Source organism: Aulonocara sp. 'chitande type north' Nkhata Bay, linkage group LG15 (assembly GCF_057382095.1).
Source record: "Aulonocara sp. 'chitande type north' Nkhata Bay isolate Kocher_YH1m ecotype deep benthic linkage group LG15, A_spYH_male_GT1.1, whole genome shotgun sequence".
NCBI classification, from domain to species: domain Eukaryota; kingdom Metazoa; phylum Chordata; class Actinopteri; order Cichliformes; family Cichlidae; genus Aulonocara; species Aulonocara sp. 'chitande type north' Nkhata Bay.
In genome coordinates, this window is record NC_141358.1 from 19124044 (window position 1) to 19144611 (window position 20568).

A 20568-nucleotide genomic window follows, 5' to 3' on the forward strand; every position below is an offset into this window, starting at 1 on the left:
CACATTGCTTACAAAAATCAACAATGTTGTCATCAACATTATACATATGAGTACAGATTATTTTTTTAAAAAGCAATTATGATTTATAATGCCTTACCATATTGATTTACTCAGTTCATTTTTTAATTTTATATTTTTCTGCTTTTCCTTATCTGGTTCATTCATTTCAACTAAGCAACTTATTTGTTTGTAACCAGGTTAAAACTGCCATTTATTAAGATGTGTTGAACTAAAAACCTTGAAATCCATGTTAAAATGAAAAATATTAATGTTTAAAGTACTGAGAAAAATTTTGGAATTAATAATAATAATATGTATTTAGTAAGTTTTAAAGAGCATTTTGATTATCTATGGTTTATTTTAACAAGTATTCTGTTTTATTGTGAAGAGCTCATGATTGTAAGAGGAAGTGAATGTGAATGTGATCAGTTTCAAGGTAAAGTAAGAGAAGTTTGTGTAAGTATGTGCACATGAAATGGACTATCTGCTTGACAGTCTTTGTTGATACTCAGATTTTGCAAACCTGCCTCAGTGGGATAGCACTGTCATGGTTACACAAAAGTGCATTCACCATTGTAGCGAGGAAGACGAGTCACTGCACACAGCTTCCTTCACTTCTTCTAGTCTATCGTTGTTTCCTCATCCTCTCTTTTTTTCCCCCATCTGTAACTTTCTTTCCTCTCCACCCACTCATCTCCTTAATTAGTAATTTCATCTCTCATCTTCTCCAGTTCTCTTTTTCCCATGGAGAAGATGTGAGAGAGCCACATTCAGCAGCAGGAGCCATATTCAGAAAGATGATGTTTGTAGTTTTTGAGGTTGTGAAGTATTAAGACGTTCACACGTATAGCTACACTAATGTGAAGCCTTTTGTCAAAACTTAATGAAACCAATGTTGTCACACTCTTGGAAGGAAAAAACACTTGACTTCCACAACTCCCTCCTCACTGGCAAGTCACTCTCTCCCCTCCATGTACTTTAAACTGCAGCAGCTGAGCTTTTGACTGGTTTTAGCAGACACTGTCACATCAAATCAGTGAACGCAGGGAACGTTGACCTCATATGAACCAGTTTACAGCTCTTCAGGTAAAGCTCTTCTGGCTGCCTCAAAATCTAGACTTAAATATAAAGGTGAGCGTGTTTTTGCCGCGAGGGCCCGTCAACTTTAGAACATCCTGCCTGAGAAGGAGAAGCTCCCAGACTCACTGATTTCTATAAAACAGTTCATCCATCCATCCATAATGCTATGATTGCTTTTATTCTTTTATTATTTATGTATTATTTACCTTTTTAATTTTGCCTTTTGCATTTTTGCATCTCTTTTACATTCTTGTTGTATTAACGTCAGCTTCACTTCATTGAATCTGTTTTGTTTGACTTACAATTTGACTTAATGTTTTCATGTACCTGCTGAATATACAGAAGTTCTGTATATTTATACAGCACCCATGTTTGTACGTGCAAGTATTGAAAAATTAAAGTTCTTTTAAAAAGTCTTATCTCTCTTTCTGTGTCAGGCTGAGATATTTCTATAGAGAGGGCAAACCAGTGATTACAGTACTAAATAAGGGCATTTAGACTGAGAACAACACTGAAAGGAAAATGAAGCAGTGGCTACAAGAGAGTCAGTGCAATCAATAAAGAGCAGAGCATATGATGAACAGTTGATAAGGAAGGACTATTGTCACCAGACAAACAGAGTCTGTGCTGGACATTGGTGTTATTGTCCTCTTTCTAATCAGTCTTTCTTTTCTCTTATTCTGCCCCCCTCTCTGTCACCCCTGGTCACCCTCTTACCTCACCCAGGCGGCTCTGATGGGTGGTACCACCATGGTGATGGCTCTGGTTCTGCCTGAACAACACTGCTCCCTGCTGGACGCCTACGAGAAGTGCAGGGCTCTGGCCGATGCCAAGGCGTGCTGCGACTACGCTCTGCACGTCGGGCTGACCTGGTGGGGACCAAAGGTAAATTTAAAAAACGTACCACCAAAGAGCTTGGAGTCACGTTGGTAGCATATATCATTATTTATTTTTGTGCTCTTCTGGCGTTTATCATCGTTGAATGAATAATAACGCAGCCAGCCGTTTGTGGGTGAAATGTGTAATGACCAGTGTTGGGTAAGTTACTTTAAAATAGTAACTTAGTTACATTACTAGTTACTTCTCTCAAAAGTAACTCAGTTACTTCAAGTTACTCGTTACTTTCAAAGTAACTAGTTACTAGGGAAAGTAACTTTGGTTTTACTCAGAATTCTCTTGTTAATGTGTTGCTTCCATAACTTTGCCAGTCTTCTAGCTTGCTTACTTGCCACAAGTGCACTGTGCCACCTACCAATAGAAAGGAAAAGATAATGTGCATATTTCCACGAGAGAAATCCCACGCCTGGACCATCATTGACTGCTGCCATGATTCTAGCCTACGTCACAGCGTCATGTGCGCCTTTTACATCCAACACAAAAACTGCAGTCGTGGTGCTTTCGATTGTACTCAGAACTCGGAAATTCTGCCTTCTGAATAGGAAGATGTTGGTAACACCAGACTGCAGATGAGCTGCATACATGGCTGGACTGGGACAGAAAATTGGCCCGGACATTTTGACTAGAGACCGGCCCACCATTATAGGAAAAATTATAAAGCCTTTGAATGAAAACAAACACTGTTGTGACAGTGATGTACACTGTTTTGATGGTATATATGCATCAATCTATCAATCGTTTGTTGTAAGATTCAGATAATTATTTTTTAAAAGCTAGACATTTTAAATGAGAATAAGATAGAAAAGTATTTCTTTGTGCCCACCTCTCCCTGTTAATGCCCTACCTGGCCCCCCTGGCAAAACTTTGCTAGATCCGCCCCTGCACAGTTACCAGCTGTCAGCTACCTAAAAAAGGATCCTGGTGTTATTTGTCTCTCAGAAACAGTTCATAACTTCCCTTCAACTCATTTATGTCACCTAAAAGGTAAACCTGTTTCTCCATTACAGCTCTGATGATCCAGTAAGGACATCTCCTGGTTTCATCTTCATGTTTCCCTCTCACCAGATATACAAACCGACATCATGACCAGCAGCTTTTTTGCAGCTGTGGCTCCAGCGAACATCAGCTGATACTAGAAATTAATATTAAATAAATTCTAACAACAGCTGATCAAGCTTAAACGTGCTGCTGTTGTTTAGCGCGACATCCGCTGGTTTCCTCTTTCGGCGCAAAGTGGGCGATAAACAAACAAGAGAGCCGATCAGCTGATCATTGATCAGTTTCATGATTGAAGTAGAAACGGGAGAGGGAGGGGGGAGAAAGAGAGAAGAAGAGGCAGCTGTGCAGCAAAGACACAGAATAACTCCAGCTTTGTGCCTTTTTCATTGTAGCTGAATTACGGGACAAACTGTTCCTTTTCACCTCAATAAGAAACGCGTAATATTTTCTCTGAATACCAGACGGGACGGTTGACAACTCTAATAACTTATGAACAAAATAAAGTTCAACATCATTAACTTCATAGCACACACCCAGCTGTGTAGAAACTCCGTCATGCTAGCTAGCACGCAGTACGGAAAAAGTCAGCATAACGAAAATAAACTCCACCTAAACTTGGTTTATATCTGACTCAGAGAGACTGCAGGTCATAACTTCTTACCTGAAGTTCAGTTCACACTTGGACCGGCGGCCGCCTCGGGTCTCTTTTCCTTCTGCGTCCCCTTTCTCCAGCCCGAGAACGTGTTGCTTTCTCTCATCCACCTGCTGGCCTCCACCACTTGCTAATGTTACTGAATCTGTGGAAGCTCCGCGATAGCCACCACACGAAGTAACGAGTAACGACCCTATCTAAATCCCAGTAACGACTAACGCGTTCCTGATTTTGGCATAATAACTAGTTACCGTGCTCGTTACCACAATAATAACGTAGTTACTGTAACGCGTTACTTAATAACGCGTTAGTCCCAACACTGGTAATGACCTAGATTAAACCCGCACAAGAACTGGGTTAACACACGTGCTCAGTGGGCACATTAGGCAGATTCTATGAGTCAAGGTGCCTCATTCAGCCTTTGGCTTTAATGTCTGTCCTACATCATCTGCTGACTTTGTGCATGTGCCCAATCTCATTGCATATTGTTAAACATTTCATGCCAGAATGAGGTTTAATACAACACCTGTCCAGCAGAAAGCTTTGACTGGTAGTCATTCTTGTTTAAAAAATGTCAACACAATGTTTCTTAACACATTTCAGGGTGTGTGTGGTAAAGAGAGAGGACACAAAGGCAGAAAAACAAGGGCGAGCCAGTATCTGGCTAAAAATACCCATGAAACAATCAGTGGCGTGTCTAGAAAATTTTTGTTGGGGGGGGGGGGGGGGGGGGGGGAAGGATGGCAGATGTAATTGGCAGATAATGTTTAAAAAAAATTCTACCAACCGTTAACCATAATTCAATAATCCTATAAACCTAATAACCGAATGCGCTTTTAACTCTTATTAGAATGAGATTTTAACCACTACGGTGCAAAGTTGTTAGATACTGTGTTGATAAAGTACAAGAGATACAATCAGTGCTTTGTCAGTGTTTATAAGTGCGCATGCGCCAACCAGCGTGCAGCCTGTTACAGTCGCTCCTGCTTTTCTCTTAGTTTAGCTCTTTTTTCTTACGTATTCTTTTTTTTTCTGACTTGTATTTTCCTCCGTTTTCTATCTCTTACTCAATCATGTGGATTGAGAGAGTTTTTGTTCTTCTGGTGGCCGTGGAACTGTTACTTTTATCATGGAACGGGACCGCGGCACATCTCCTACACGCACGGACTGTTTACTCCAGAGATCAGCTGATCGCCCTGATGCCGGCCGGCTCGCTGGCCAGGCCCGCAGAAGTGCCCGCAGAAGTACCAGCTGAAATTTGGAGGAAAACACATCGGGGATGCAGAGGTCAAGGACAGAAGAGAAGAAAAAAGGTGACGGTGAGACAGCGGAGGCTCGAAGCGAGGAGGAGGTTTAAACCGTGTCTGCCGTCTATCGTGATGGGAAATGTGCGATCGTTGGCAAGTAAAATCGACGAGCTCTCAGCACTGGTACGGAGTCAGAGGGAATACCGAGAGTGTAGCCTGATGTGTTTCACCGAATCATGGCTGCACCAGGTCATTCCCGATGAGAATGCTTCCGTGGAAGGCTTCCACACTGTTCGGGCGGACAGGGACAGCATCGCTAGTGGTAAGCGTAAAGGAGGTGGGCTTGCTGTTTTAGTTAACAACCGGTGGTGTAACCCTGCCAACATAACAATCAAAGAAAGGATTTGTTGCCCGGACACTGAACTGTGTGCTGTTGGACTCAGGCCGTATTATTTACCCAGGGAATTCTCTCACGTCATCTTGGTGGCTGTTTATGTTCCCCCCTCTGCTAACCCCACAGCTGCATGTGACACTATCCACTCTGCCATAGCTCGGCTACAGACTCAGCACCCGAGTGCCTTTATTGTGATCTCGGGTGACTTCAACCATGTATCACTGGACAATACACTACCAACATTCAAACAATATGTGGACTGTCCCACCAGGGGAGAGAAAACTTTAGACTTACTGTATGCTAACGTCAAGGATGCATACAGCTCCTCCTCCCTCCCCCCACTTGGTAGGTCAGATCATAACCTGATTCACCTCACCCCCCGCTATGTGCCAATTGTGAGGAGGGAACCTGTGACCACCAGGACTGTTAGGAGGTGGTCAGAGGAGGCAATAGCGGAACTACAGGGCTGTTTCGAGGTGACCGACTGGGAAACACTCTGTGAGCCTCACGCCGAGGACATCAATGGGCTTACTGAGTGTATCACAGACTACATAACTTTCTGCACCGACTCCATTGTTCCAGCTCAGACTGTTCATTGTTACCCAAATAACAAGCCGTGGGTGACTAAGGACATCAAAGCCCTCCTCAACAACAAGAAGAGGGCTTTCAGAGGGGGCAACAAAGAGGAGGTGAGGAAGATCCAGGTGTTACTAAAGGACAAGATCAGAGAGGCTAAGGACAATTACAGGAGGAAGCTGGAGTGGAAACTCCAGCAGAACAGCATGAGAGAGGTGTGGAGGGGCATGAAGACCATCACTGGATTCAGGCCAACCAACAGCAGGGGAGCTGAGGGAGGTGAGAATAGAGCCGACGAGTTGAATCTGTTTTTCAATAGATTCGACACCACAGTGTCTGCTCCCACCCCCACAACCTCACCTGCAGTCAGCCTGGAATCCAGAGCCACACCACTGTGCCAGCCTCTCTCTTCACATGTTGCCTCCTGTGAGATTCCTGACACCCCTCCCCCACCCATCACCTTCACTCAATACCAGGTTGAGATGCAAATGAGGAGACTTCACTCAGGCAAGTCTGCTGGACCAGACGGAGTGAGTCCCCTTGTCCTCAAGACCTGTGCCCCCCAGCTGTGTGGAGTCTTTCATAAACTGTTTATGCTGAGTCTGAGTCTGCAGAGGGTCCCGGTGATGTGGAAGACATCATGCCTCGTCCCTGTACCAAAGACGCCTCGTCCCAGTGGCCCCCAGGATTACAGGCCCGTGGCACTGACCTCCCACATCATGAAGACCCTGGAAAGGCTCATCCTGGACCAGCTGCGACCCATAGTAAGACCACATCTGGATCCCCTTCAGTTCGCTTATCAGCCTCGTCTCGGAACAGAGGACGCCATCATCTACCTGCTCAATCGTGTCTACACCCATCTGGACCAGCCGGCGAGCACTGTGAGGGTCATGTTTTTTGACTTTTCCAGTGCTTTCAACACCATCAGGCCGACCCTCCTGGGTGATAAGTTAGCAGCGATGCAGGTGGATGCTTCTCTGGTGTCCTGGATTGTTGATTACCTGACAGGAAGACCACAATATGTACGTCTCCCACAGTGTGTGTCTGACAAGGTGATTAGCAACACAGGGGCACCACAGGGGACTGTCCTCTCCCCCTTCCTCTTCACCCTCTACACCACAGACTTCAGCCACTGCACAGAGACCTGCCATCTTCAGAAGTTTTCTGATGACTCTGCGGTGGTTGGATGCATCAGCAGGGATGATGAGACAGAGTACCGGGCTGTGGTCGACTCCTTTGTCACGTGGTGTGAGCAGAATCATCTGCAGCTCAACGTGGCAAAGACCAAGGAACTGATCGTGGACTTCAGGAAGACCAGGAAACACTTGACCCCTGTTTCAATCCAGGGGGTCAGTGTTGACATTGTGGAGGACTATAAATACCTTGGAGTACACATTGACAATAAACTGGACTGGGCTAAAAACACCACAGCACTTTACAGGAAGGGCCAGAGTCGTCTCTATTTTTTGAGGCGACTGAGGTCCTTCAACATCTGCCAGAAAATGCTGAGGATTTTCTATGAGTCTGTGGTGGCCAGTGCGATCCTCTATGCTGTTGCATGCTGGGGGAGCAGGCTGAGGGTCGCAGATGCCAACAGACTTAATAAACTGATCCGTAAGGCCAGCAATGTTGTGGGGATGGAGCTGGACTCCCTCAAGGTGGTGTCGGAGAGGCGGATGCTGTCCAAGATAAAGACAATGTTGGATAACACCTCCCACCCACTCCATGACATGTTGGTCAGTCACAGGAGCTCGTTCAGTGAGAGACTGAGATTACCGAAAAGCACCACTGAACGACACAGGAAATCATTCCTGCCTGTGGCCATCTCCCTGTACAACGCATCCACTTAACACACTGTTTGCTGCTACAACTACACATGTTTCTTTTCCAAATATTTATTTATAAGTGACTTATGTATGTATGTATGTATATATATGTATATATTGTACTATTCTTAGTTAGCGTATTGTCTGTCTTGTCTTAATGTTGGTTTAAAATGGAGCACTGTAACAAAAAATAATTTCCCCCAGGGATCAATAAAGTATTCTGATTCTGATTCTGATTCTGATTCTGATTTACTCAGCATTCAAGGACAGCAATATTTGCATAGTATTTTTACTGACATATAGTGCACATATGTTTTGGGCAAAAACATTTTTGAATATTAAAATACGAACATTTGTAACAAACAATTGACAAATTAGCCAATTCCAATGTAAAACTTTATGTGCCTGTTAAAAAAAGAAGATAATCTTCTCACAAACTGGTGTTTGATTTTGAAACAGGAAAAAAGTGGGGAAACAACTGAAAAGACTAACATTTGAATAAAACCTGAAAGCAAGTAAATACTTTCTATGCTGCCTTATGGTAAACTTTGGTAATATTTTACACCGGGAATTTAAATCTCTTTAAATGTTAAACTAATTTATTCAAGTCAGAGAATGTTGCATATAATTAAATTTTTGCTTGATGCATAAAGTTAAAAGATTAAAACTGATAAAACAAGTTAAAAAAAAAAACAGACTTTTCCATTTGATTACATTTTGTGTGATGGATTATGTAGAAAAAGTAGAATTGGGCTGAAAGATCTATCGCTTTATCACCTCTTCAGGTTGTAAATCGTGTTTTTAAAAAGTAACTAAGTAACTAAGTAATTAATTACTTTTGAAAATAAGTAATCAGTAAAGTAACAGGATTACATTTTTGGGGAAGTAATCAGTAATTAGTTACTGATTACTTTTTTCAAGTAACTTGACCAACACTGGTCGTAACACTACACAAAGACAAGCTGAACACCAGTGAAAACAAGCAGGGCGGCGCAGATAATAATAAAGGAGGGCAAAAGAAAAGAAAATCAAACTAACACAACACAAGAGAGAAAACTGACTATCAAAGTAAAACAAGGACATGAAGTCTTAATTTATACTTTTATTTATACTTATTTATACTTTGAATCTATGTCGAGTCTGCATGGTAGTCTATGTCTATCCTAGTGTCCAAAACCATCATCACCAAAAGAATAGTTGGCAGAAAGTTTCTCTCTTTGAATTGATTTGGACAATGATGACAGAGGTAGCTGAAAATATGTAGGAGAAATTGAGCTAGTCACTAAAACGCTGCATCAGCACGATGTGGTTGCAGTTCTAGTGGAAGTGATGTTACAGCATAGCTTTTTCAGAGGGCTTTACCATACAGTGGATGATCTACAGCATAAATTAACCCAAATGTATAAATCCTGATTAACACTAAACAAGGTGTCAGAGAAAAGGAAACAAAGACACCGAGGCCGGGTCCACAGACAAGGAAACACTGCAGAGAGAAACAATAACAGGAGAGAATAATAATAATAATGATAAAAAATACTCAAACTGTCATGAGCTGTAAAAGTAGATTAATCATTATGGAAGGAAGTAGTTTTGCTCCTTTCATCAATACTCCATCATGACTATGACGTGACCTTTATGGCCCATTCACCGCAGCACAGTTCAGCATTTTAAACACTAAACTGTCTAGTTTCCTTTTACTGCTGTTTGAATGAATGAAATGGATTCTTCTCAGCGGGGCTGTTATAGTCACCAGTGTAAAGGCAGTGTGATCTCATTGTGGCAGGTTTCCAAGCTCATTTCATGCCCCACAAAACAAACACACACACACACACACACACACACACACACACACACACACACACACACACACACACACACAGAGTTTCTCTTTTACTCCATGCTCACAGTCCCAATGCCCGATGCACTAGCTGCCTTTACATATATAAGCTGAAGCTTTGCAAGCACTGAACTGTAATCCAGAAACATGACTGCTCACCCTGAGACCTCTGAATCGTCCTTAGGTGCGTAATGAGATGGACACCCTGGTGAGGGAACATGGAGTGAACTCCTTCCAGATGTTCATGGCCTACAAAGACATGATGATGCTGCGGGATTCAGAGCTCTACCAGACTCTGCAGACCTGTAAGGACATCGGTGCCATTGCCCGAGTCCACGCTGAAAACGGAGAGCTGGTGGCCGAGGTGCAAAGACAATTTTTTTTTTCCTTTGACGTCAAAGTGAAATCACAAACCTGTTTTAAAATGAATGTGTTTGTGTTGTTAGGGTGCCAAAGAGGCTCTGGATTTGGGCATCAGTGGGCCGGAGGGAATAGAGATCAGTCGACCAGAGGAGGTAAATATGCAGTGGACAGAGGGGTGGGAGGTTTCAGGAGGTAGTGGTCGTATCCTAATCTAAAGGTCAGAGGATCAATCTGCTCCTGCAGTCTACAGTGGCACTGAACACTTGGACTTACGCCCAACACATCCATTAGAGTGTGAGCGGGCGTGATATTAGACTAATATGGGACTATGTGAATGTGGCTGATGTGTGAAAAAGCACTGATAAAAGTCTAAAACATAACAGTGGAAAATAAAACTTTTTTCCTTGATGTTCCCTTGAAATGCTGATAAAACCTAATTTTGAATATTAGGAAGGTATGTTTAGGGATCTTTCCTATAGATGTAAAACAAACAAGTAATCATTGTGGCCTTGAACTTTTTTTTTGTAAGATATTTGCAATAAATATTAAAATGTTTATTTATTAAAGTTGTTATTTTGTGATTTTACTCTGTCTTCTTGTCTGCAGCTGGAGTCTGAGGCCACTCACAGAGCCATCACCATCGCCAACAGGGTAAAAACATTTTAATATCCAGTCTGTGTGCAGTTATTGATAAGTAATTAAAGGACTGATTAAAATCTTTTGTGTGACCACAGGCTCGCTGCCCAATCTACCTGGTAAATGTGTCCAGTATGTCTGCTGGTGATATGATCGCTGCTGCTAAGATGCAGGGTGAGCTTACTGCCCGATGAAGACAAACTAACAGTCACCGTGACGATGGAGAGGATGAAAGCTGACTTTTCTTCACTTTTTATAATTTCAGGTAAGGTGGTCCACGGGGAGACTACAGTTGCTCACGCAGTGTTGAATGGGATGCAGTATTACCACCAGGATTGGGCTCATGCCGCCGCCCATGTCATCGTCCCTCCGCTCCGCCTCGACCCAAACACACCCAGCTACCTCATGGGCCTGCTGGGCAAGTATGTGTGCTGCACTCACATCAGCATGCTGTACTGCTTCGAGTAAACTGATCGCAACAGCAGCTCAGTGACCGGCAAAGGTGCCGTGGATAAAAACGCTCCTCTAAACTAAACGTGGATATCCTGTTTCCTGTTTCAGTGACAATCTGAGCGTGGTGGCATCAGAGCACCGTCCGTTCAGCACCAAGCAGAGAGCTTTGGGCAAAGAGGACTTCACCAAGATCCCTCATGGAGTGCCTGGAGTCCAGGACAGGATGAGCGTCATTTGGGAGAGAGGAGTGGTACGTACACACGTCAAACGCACACATAAAAACCTGAGATCAGCCATGAACCACACAATTTATCATCCACAACCAGTGGATGTGGAAGTTCTGTTTTGACACCATGTTGGTAAGTCTTAGTTTTCTGCAGTTAAACAGAAATAAAACTTACTCATTAAGTTTTGTTTCTGTTTATAAAACAGTTTGAAGCTTATCATAATATGACAAGCACTGGCGATATCTTCTACCATTAGCATCCACATGAGGCTCAAAGCTTGTATCAGTTACTGTGCCAAGATATTTCCTCTACTCCACAAACTCAACAGTCTGAGAGATTGCTCAGTTTTATTTCCAGCTATTTGCAATAAAAATTAAGTATTTCTCCAGTGAATGAACTCATACTACGCCATCTTGAACTGCAGCTGGTGATGGATGTCCATGTTCTGCTCTGAAGCCTCTATGAGAAAGACCACTTTACCAGCACATGAAATAGATCTTCTGCTCTAGCTAGAGTGGCCATGCAGCTCTCAGCTGATCTCCAGAGCACCATCCAAGACCTGGAGTTGGAGTTTGTCCAATACTGGGATGAGATTCTCTCTGGGGAAGCAGCTGAATGACATCATGGTCTACCACAGTAGCGACAGAAATAAAGATGTTTTGTATGATCGGAGGGGCTTTCTGTATTTTTAAGGTTACAGGGAAAATGGATGAGAATCGTTTTGTGGCGGTGACGAGCTCCAACGCTGCAAAGATCTACAACCTGTACCCGCGCAAAGGCCGCATCATCCCCGGGGCTGATGCTGACGTGGTGGTCTGGGATCCAGATGCAACAAGGTACACAGCTGTAAATAAACAGGAATCGCCTTTATTACTGGACTCAGCCCGAAGCATAGGGACACACATCCATCACTTTCTGTGTGTGTGTGTGTGCAGGACAATCTCTGTGAGCACTCAGGTGCAGGGCGGAGACTTCAACCTGTACGAAGGGATGCGTTGCCACGGCGTCCCTCTGGTCACCATCAGCCGGGGGCGTTTGGTGTGTGAGAACGGCGTGTTCATGTGCGCCGAGGGGTCCGGAAAGTTCTACCCGCAGCGTACTTTCCCCGACTACCTCTACAAGAAGATGGTGCAGAGGGAAAAGGTGTGTTCACTGTCATCACGTTATTAACACTGATTCCAAACCTGCCTCTTTGTGTTGTGAGTGTTTCCACTGATAATTAAAACTCCAGGGCAGGACAGCAAGATCCAGGCTGAGCTCTGCTGTGTCAGCTGACAGCAAACCTGCCACAAACACTCCCATCATGATGTGACTGACTCCACCGATCTGACAGCCCATATAAAGGATTTAATGCTCCCTGTGGAAGCCAGCAGTGTGTTTTCCTGCTGCTGCCCCTGTCTGTGAAAGCCCCCCATCCCAGCCTCTCTACTCTGTTTGCTTTTAGACCTTTTTATCTCAATTTATTTAAAAAACTTGTCACAAAAGTACAGAAACTGTTTTTATAAGAACTTATATTTACGGTTCAGTTCAATTTCAGGTAGTTTACAGAGTGAGTATGTTCATTTATAGTTTCAGAACACATGTTTTAGTACAAATAAAAGTACTTGTGCCTTTTAGTTTTTGTTTTTATTTCATTTTAATGATTTTTGTGAGTGCACAAGATCTTTTTATTTTTTCTAGTCTAGCTTTTATTTTAATTCCATTTTTTTTCACACCTTGTTTTAATTTTGTGTTTCTTCAGTGGAATTTAACTTGGTTACTTACATGTAACAAATATTAATCAGTATCAATCTTACAGCAGCAGCTCAACTGGCTGTTATTATTAGGTTTAAAATGGCTAAACATCCTAATCTTACCTCTCACCTCATCGTGTTTCAGACTCAGGCTTACAAAGGGGTGGACAGGGATCCGTACTCTGGTGATGTGGCCAAGGTTGCGAACACCATGAAGAAGGAACTCGGTTTGGGCCCCATAGATGGAGAGACGCCCAACAAAGCCTGCGGTCGAGTGCACTCCGGAATCCGAGACCTTCACGAGTCCTCTTTCAGCCTCTCAGGTGAGCTCTAATAAAATCGTCCTTGATTATGGTGACGTTACACCGAAGTCCTCGATCAAATTTAATAGTCCGTACGTGTTTTTCCTTTCAGGGTCTCAGGTCGACGACCACATCCCGAAGAGGTCCTCGGCTCGGATCCTGGCCCCTCCCGGCGGCCGCTCCAGTGGTATCTGGTAACCGCTGGTGTAGGAGCTTCATCCGTCCGAGCCGCCGTTTTTTTGTACATTTCTGAACAACCAGAAAAACTGCACTGATTTTCAATCACAGGATAAAAAGTAAAGATGGCAAAAAAATTTCAAGCACGCGTCTGTGATTGGTGACGAAACGCCGATGATCAGAGATTCTAATCTGTGTCTTAATTGGAGCGACTGCTCTGATCGAAGGGCTGTCTCTGGATTTAAATTGTTCTGCCAAAATCGAGCTGATCATACTAACTCTGATAAAGTCCGCTCATTATCACCCTACCTGTATCGTAAACTGTGAAATGTCAAAACCAGTACAGTTTTTGATGGTTAGAACTGAAGTGATGTCGACCGAATTATTTAAAACTGTATCTATTACACCCCCGTCTCTCACACACATGCACACACACACACACACAGACGTACACTGTAGACACCATAGCTTTAGACTCATGTGAAGATGTGTGTGGGTCCTGTTTGTGGTTACACCGCCCACTCGGCGTCCCGCTGCATCGTGGGTTCCTCAAACAGTGTTTTTGTTTTTGATGAACTGCGCCATGTGGTGATGAAATCCAACTGCTTCAAACACCGTGTCCTCGTAAAGATACACTCTCTGAACATCCCCGCGCTCTCACTGCCTCTGACTCGGTCACATGTCCCAGAAACATTCCCACCTCACCCGCAGTTATTGAAGAACTCAGCCTGTGAGCTTAGCTGGGATTATAACTTTGGCCCCAAACCTGGTCCACTGTCCTCGTCTCAGGGGTGTCTGTAGAGCTCACAGAGTGCATGAAGGGAACAAAAACATGTTATTTAACCTTCGAGTGACTGAGTGGAGTCATTTATGTGTGACCTTGTTGTATTTTTTAATTATGAAAATGTTTCCTTCCAACTTTTTATTTATATATTTTTTTACAGAAATGGGTGCGCTGAGGATAATGATATTTTTTAACATTAAAGGCTTTGATTTAAAAATCATCAATTAATGTAACATCCATGTCTTTGACTGTGGGAGGAAGCCCACACAGGCACAGGGAGAACATGCAAACCACACAGAAAGGCTCCAGCTGCCCAGGGAATCTGACCCAACATCCCTTTTTTTCTCCCTGTGAACCTGTGATGTAAAGTAATATCTCATACATGGCAGAAACAGTAGAGGCATGATAAACACAAATAGATCCACTATTAACAAAAAGCTCTCTTTAATAAAATATATGATCATGACTTGATCATACAGGTTATTCAAAGGTTTTTTTAATAGTGGCCGAGTCCAGTCCGGTGATTCAGTCACTGAAACGTCTCGGTCGCTTGAGGGTTAAACACAGAACATGAAGGTGTGGAGAAAACTTAAAAAATACTCATTTACTCCAGGACGTGACTCTTGACTTACAAAGCTGCAGTTACTCTCTATTTATGTCCTGTAAACATGAGTCCGTCAGTACATCCTACAGCCTTTCTGCGACTCTTATTGCTCTCTGGGTCGCAGGTTCAAATAAATGATTAAACCAGCGTCTGAACATGACTCAAACTTGAGTCTATTTTCAAGCATTTAAGGCTCTGTTAGAGCAGCAGGATGCTCTCTGTGGCTCTGACTCTGACTTTCTCTTTTTATTAGACCGTGAGCTCCAGCACAGACGCTCTGTAGTACACAGTAATAATAAAGGATACGTTAATAGTAGGAAAAATGATAGTAAGGGCAGCTTCTTAGTGAGAAACGTCAGGTACAAGAAAAGCTACCGTTGTGACTCTTTGAGGCAAACAAGTAAAGGGCACATTTTGGATTATGTTGTGTGTCAGCTCACTGAATATTTTCTGTGCATACTAACGAGCCTTTGCACACTTTTCACACTGCAGTCTGAACACACACCAAATAACTGAGACCTCAGAGTGAGCAGAAATCAAAGAGTGTTGCTGAGACTGAGAGGCACGTCGTGGACCAGCTGTAGGAACATACAGCGAGATGTTTCCAGAGCAGTGAGTCTCCACAGAGCAGGACGATTGAGCTGCACAGGCTGACGATAAACCACTACTGATCCTCTCATTCCTGCCTACCAGTATTATATTTATACATGATCACGTCTTGTTGTCCGTGCACTCTATATATTTAGGATGTTTGTTTTTCTATTCCTGTTCAAATGTGCCAACGTGAATCACCTGTGCCACACCGACACCCATGCATGAAGAGCACCACATGAACAGGTGAGGAGGAGGAGTGAAGCTCCCTCCGATCACCGCAGCTTCACACAAACTGGTGCTGTTTTTCTACAATTACCTACGACGACGGCGTTGTTTTACTGTTGGATGGTTTTGTTGTCCTGAAGGCGCCGTGGCGGCTCAGTGGCTGTGCGTGTTTGTAGATTTTCATTGTGTTGGGAAGTGAACGTGTTGAATCTGTAAGTGGCTGCTTGTTTCTTACCACAAGAATAACAGCAAAAGAATAAAGTGAGAAAAAAGGACAAATCTGGGTCATGTGTTGTTTTTTATGTGAATGTTTTAGGAGTTGTTGATCTCAACTTATTGATCTCTTAACTGGAGCACTGTCTCCTCCAGATGTGCAGTATAAATTACCTGAAGTTACTTCAATAACCACAAATGTGCTTCAGAGGACAGAGCTCAAGGCAGATTGTCTTCAAGTGCACACAGAGTCAAAGTATGGGTCTATATTTAGTCTTTTAGTTCTACCTGCTGTGACATAACATGTGACAGGAATCCTCACCCAGAAAAGAAGAATTTTCCTCATAACTTCCTGAAAAATCCTCCAGTGAGCAGCAGATTTGTATCTACACCCTTCTTACTAACTGCTGCAGCACAGTGCCATCCAAGTATGTGTGAACAATAACTGATGGGGTCAGCATGCAACACACTGGAACAGAAACACTGGAGATACGTAGAAATGGCATCCAGTAATACTAGTTAATCTACCCGTTGTGTGGCTGTCTGATCACATTCATCTCACAACCAAACGTCAACAAAAAGACAAGTTTGTATACTTTCACTTTTCGCTTCTAGCCTTAATGTCTGAATACATGTTGGTTGTGTGTCATGCTCAGTGGTAAAATTATTTAATTGTTGAAATTTAAGTGTTTGTAACATTGTGAAATATAAAGGCCATGGCTGTCCAACCAGACTTATCCATGAAAACGTCCATGGCTGTCTGCTTGGTGGGTGTTTTCTACAGACGCCTACTGTGACGGGTACAACAAAACCATTTTATTATTTTTTCGTTTGTTTTATCCGTATGTCTGTCTGAATTGTATACTGCCATGGTAACAGCACTGACATTAGAGTCAGATACAACACAGACTCACCTGAACATTAACGTCCCATTTTAGATAACATTTGTTCAACTGGTGAAGGCTCATGAAAAGGCAAAATATTTGTTTTTATTTCTGGGTAAATTTACTGTTTTTGACTTGGAAGTACTCTGATTCTTAGTGTTGAAGTAATGCTGCATCACCATGTTCTCCAAGCTTCTTGTGTCTTTTAAAGCTCAAACGTCAGACACACTTTTCCATTTCGAAGGTTTTTTTCATATCAGTGTAGGTAAACCTGATAAACTACATTCTGCCATCTTGACATCATCAGCTGATATATAAAGATGCCCTGTAGTTCAGTTAGATACAACACAGACGCACCTGAGCCAGGACGCCCGATCTCCTTTGTGCCATTTTTAGGTGAAGTTCATTCAACTGGTGAGTCAGACCTATCAAAACATTTGTTTTATTAGTAGAATTTTTGAAAGTGTAGGATTGTAATAAGTCAGTGTGAGAGCATTTATAGAAGTAAAAGTCCTGAAATGAGAATCATGTTGTTGTTGGAGTAAGAGCTTCATCGTGAGTAGAGTATCGAAGGTATCAAAGGCATCAGTATCCCTTTTGTAAAGCTTGATACCCTACATGTTGTTATGAACAGCTTCTGGGGCTTTTGGGCCATTAAATCTGTCTAATAAAATGTCTTTTTTTTTTTATGTAGCTTGGTCACTGATTGGATGAATGAAGAAGAAAAAGTTATTTGGATAAATTCAGAGTTTAGTTTTGTGCCATGAATCTGCGCGTAACACTGAGTAATGCTGTGTCATACTCCATGTTCTCGAAGCTTGTCAGACACACACCCTCTTTGGATCGTTCTGTCATCATTATAACAAGAAACCGAAGGAACAATTTATTCTAAAACAGAATTTAATTTATTTCTTAATGTAAAACAGTGCATTGAACATCATATGATTCACTGAGGCTCATGTCTACTCTCAGGTTACATGATTCTCCTTATCACTCGCACAGTGTTAATTTAGTACTCCTTATTGTTGACTGCACTCTTCTTAATAAATAATAAGTTTGTATATTTCAAAGTTTGATACTTTAATTGTATGCTGTAGTCTTTCTGGCATTGTTTACATTTGGTGTCACTCTTCTGTTTTCACAAATTGACTTTTTATCCAAGTCCTTCATGCTTTCCAGCCTCTGAAGGGCAACCAAGCAACCACCCATCCATCAACTGTTCATGTGCTTCAATAGCTTGTTTAAACATTTAAATGATTCGTTGTCTTGCCATTGATTCCAGCTGCTCAGTTTTTGATGTGACAATTAAAAAGTATGCTTTAAAAACAAATTCATCAAAAAGACACACATGGCAAATTGCACTTTAAACTTTTTCTACAGCATTCATTGCACTGTTATGGGCTAACAACAAAGTTTTTCGGAGCACCAAAAGAGACCATAAGCTTTTCTTTGTTCCATTCCAGCTTAGCTCTTGCTAAATGATATTTACATATACAGTAAACCATCAGAAGTCTATGATTCCATATTTTATTTAAACCTCAGTTAAATGGCAAATAAGTGGGTTGGGTTTTTTTTTTTTGTTTGTTTGTTTGTTTGTTTTTTGGCTCTTTACAAGAATCACCACTACCTCTGAATGACTCTCCCCTGTGACAAAGCAGCAGAGTGGATATTTTCATCATATAGGACTTTTAACTTGTATACATGAGTACACCACATGTGAATCCAAATAACCAGAATATTTTCTACCCTCCAGGTAAATCGAACCCACAGAAGCTCCAGAGCTAAAAGACAAGCATCAAGTTAGAGTCTCTGAACATCAACACAACCTTCAGGTGAGTTTACTGTCAGTCAGATTATAAAATGAGCCACTAGTTTGACTCAGAACAAACTTAAACCAGGGTGACAAATCAAAAGAACACCTGTAGCAGACATTAGGGCACACTCCTGATGAGACAAAGGATGGTGTTCAGCAGCGTTATGATAGTTTTATATTTTCAATTTTTTCATGTTCGTCAATTCCTCATTAATTATATTATATTATATTATATTATATTATATTATATTATATTATATTATATTATATTATATTATATTATATTATATTATATTATATTATTGGATTTTGTTTTTTTTACCAGACTAACAAATACTAATAATAATAATTTTCACATCAAGTTTTAGATTTTACTTTAGTTTTAGTTAACTATATTAACTTTGGTGTCCAGGGAACTCTCCTCCCAGATCCCCATCCAAAATAACTTTGTGCACCCAATTCTTGTTTTTCCAGGTCATTAAAGATGTATGCTGTACAATCATTCCACCCTGCAAAACAAAAAGATGAAAGAAGTCATTAAAATGCCCAAATTATCATGACATTCATGCTCATGATAAGTGTATATAAACCTCTGACTTTTGACAACAATGAGTTAATATATATTTGATCATCTGGGTTCTCCGGATCTTACATGATGATTTATCTGAGCATTCATCTAACAATGTTTCAGTGCATTTTTGTAATAACTGTGCTGTGTTTGTGTTGCACACTGAGCGTTGACCAGAAGTGGACAACTGATAATCAGGCCTGACAACAGCGGAGGAACACGGCCATGGCTGATTTAGATCCCCGAACTAAAAACTTGCGTATAGCTCATCTGAATGTATGCAGCCTTAGAAATAAGATTCCCGACATTCACCTCTTTTTAACACTTTATAAAATACACGTGCTAGCTCTCACTGAAACTCATTTAGGCACAAGAATTAAAGACTCTGAACTAAAAATAGACAATTACAAGTTGTACAGATGCGATAGAAAACATAATAATAGTAACTGGTATCGAGGTGGTGTAGCTCTCTATGTTCAAGATCACATTCCAGTTAAGAGACACGTTTTCTCAAATCTGTCTAATATAGAAATTATCTGGGCTGACATTTACCTGCCACATACCAAACCAGTTTTAATAGGATGTTGTTATATATCAAAAAAATCTGATTTTAAGTATCTTGAAGGCATGGAGATATCAGAGAGAGACCGAACAGAAAAAGACATTTTCTTGCTGGGCGACTTTAACAAGAATTGGTTAGCAAAAGGTGAAAAAAAAAATATTGAGTTGTTTTGTGAGAGATGTGGTCTAGAACAGATTGTAAACTGTGCTACCAGAGAAGAGAACTGTATTGATCACATCTACACAAATATTCCAGAGCTTTGTTACCCTCTATACTCAATTGTCACAGGCTGTAGTGATCATAATCTTGTTATGGTTGTTGTAAATGAAAGAAAAGTACCCCAAAGAATAACCATTCACAGTTTCATTAGGGATATTGATGCAGAATAATGGAATGAGGTAACAGAGGACCTTGACCCTGAGAATGCTTTATCCAAGTTTTTTTCTTTTCTTTTTTTTCTTTTCTCTTTATTTATTTCAGACATAATAAAACAAACAATAAAAAAAAACAATATATACTCATCTACATGTATTTTCATTTACGAATACAAATATATGTGTAGATATACTCACACACACGTATTTGTTCAGACAAACAAGAAAGAATTATAATAAAATAAAACACATTCATCTAACATGTGATGAGTTTAATGTTTAATGAAATCTTTATCCGAATAGCAAACAGGCATGCTCCAAAGATTACAACTGAGGATCATCCTGAACCGTGGTGGTGGGATGAAGACATAATAGATTTAATACTGGAAAGAGATGGAGTAAAGAGGAGTAAAACTGATGTACAAGAAAATAAAGAAAGAAAACAACTACAACGAGTTATAAGAGCCTTATGAAAACAAATTTCTAAAAGGTTCCAACACATGAAGAACAATCATTTTCCCCCTGAATCTGAGGTACCAGAGGTTCCA

General features: G+C 41.5%; 1 protein-coding gene and 1 long non-coding RNA gene across 2 annotated transcripts; both read left to right on the forward strand.

Moving 5' to 3' along the window:
* The first annotated feature begins 1794 nt into the window (after positions 1-1794).
* LOC147312924 (dihydropyrimidinase-related protein 5-like) lies at positions 1795-15885 on the forward strand. Its single transcript, XM_086264832.1, has 11 exons — positions 1795-1965; positions 9693-9872; positions 9955-10023; positions 10478-10522; positions 10606-10681; positions 10773-10929; positions 11069-11210; positions 11881-12023; positions 12123-12330; positions 13066-13243; positions 13335-15885. The coding sequence occupies exons 1-11, from the start codon at positions 1816-1818 to the stop codon at positions 13418-13420; spliced, it is 1434 nt and encodes a 477-aa protein (XP_086120958.1). The 5' UTR covers positions 1795-1815; the 3' UTR covers positions 13421-15885.
* A 1168-nt stretch (positions 15886-17053) lies between these two features.
* Positions 17054-20161, forward strand: LOC147312925 (uncharacterized). The gene is made up of 3 exons (XR_015125010.1): positions 17054-17117; positions 18457-18535; positions 18991-20161. It is a non-coding gene; the product is annotated as an uncharacterized LOC147312925 (long non-coding RNA).
* The last annotated feature ends 407 nt before the right edge of the window (positions 20162-20568 follow it).

What these genes read in the sequence shown, in the direction of transcription:
- LOC147312924 (XM_086264832.1), top strand. Translation starts at nt 1,816, where the DNA reads ATGGGTGGTACCACCATGGTGATGGCTCTGGTTCTGCCTGAACAACAC. An exon ending in CCATCACCATCGCCAACAGG is followed by an intron (nt 10,523 to 10,605) that starts GTAAAAACATTT and finishes GTGTGACCACAG; the next exon opens with GCTCGCTGCCCAATCTACCT. An exon ending in CGCTGCTGCTAAGATGCAGG is followed by an intron (nt 10,682 to 10,772) that starts GTGAGCTTACTG and finishes TTATAATTTCAG; the next exon opens with GTAAGGTGGTCCACGGGGAG.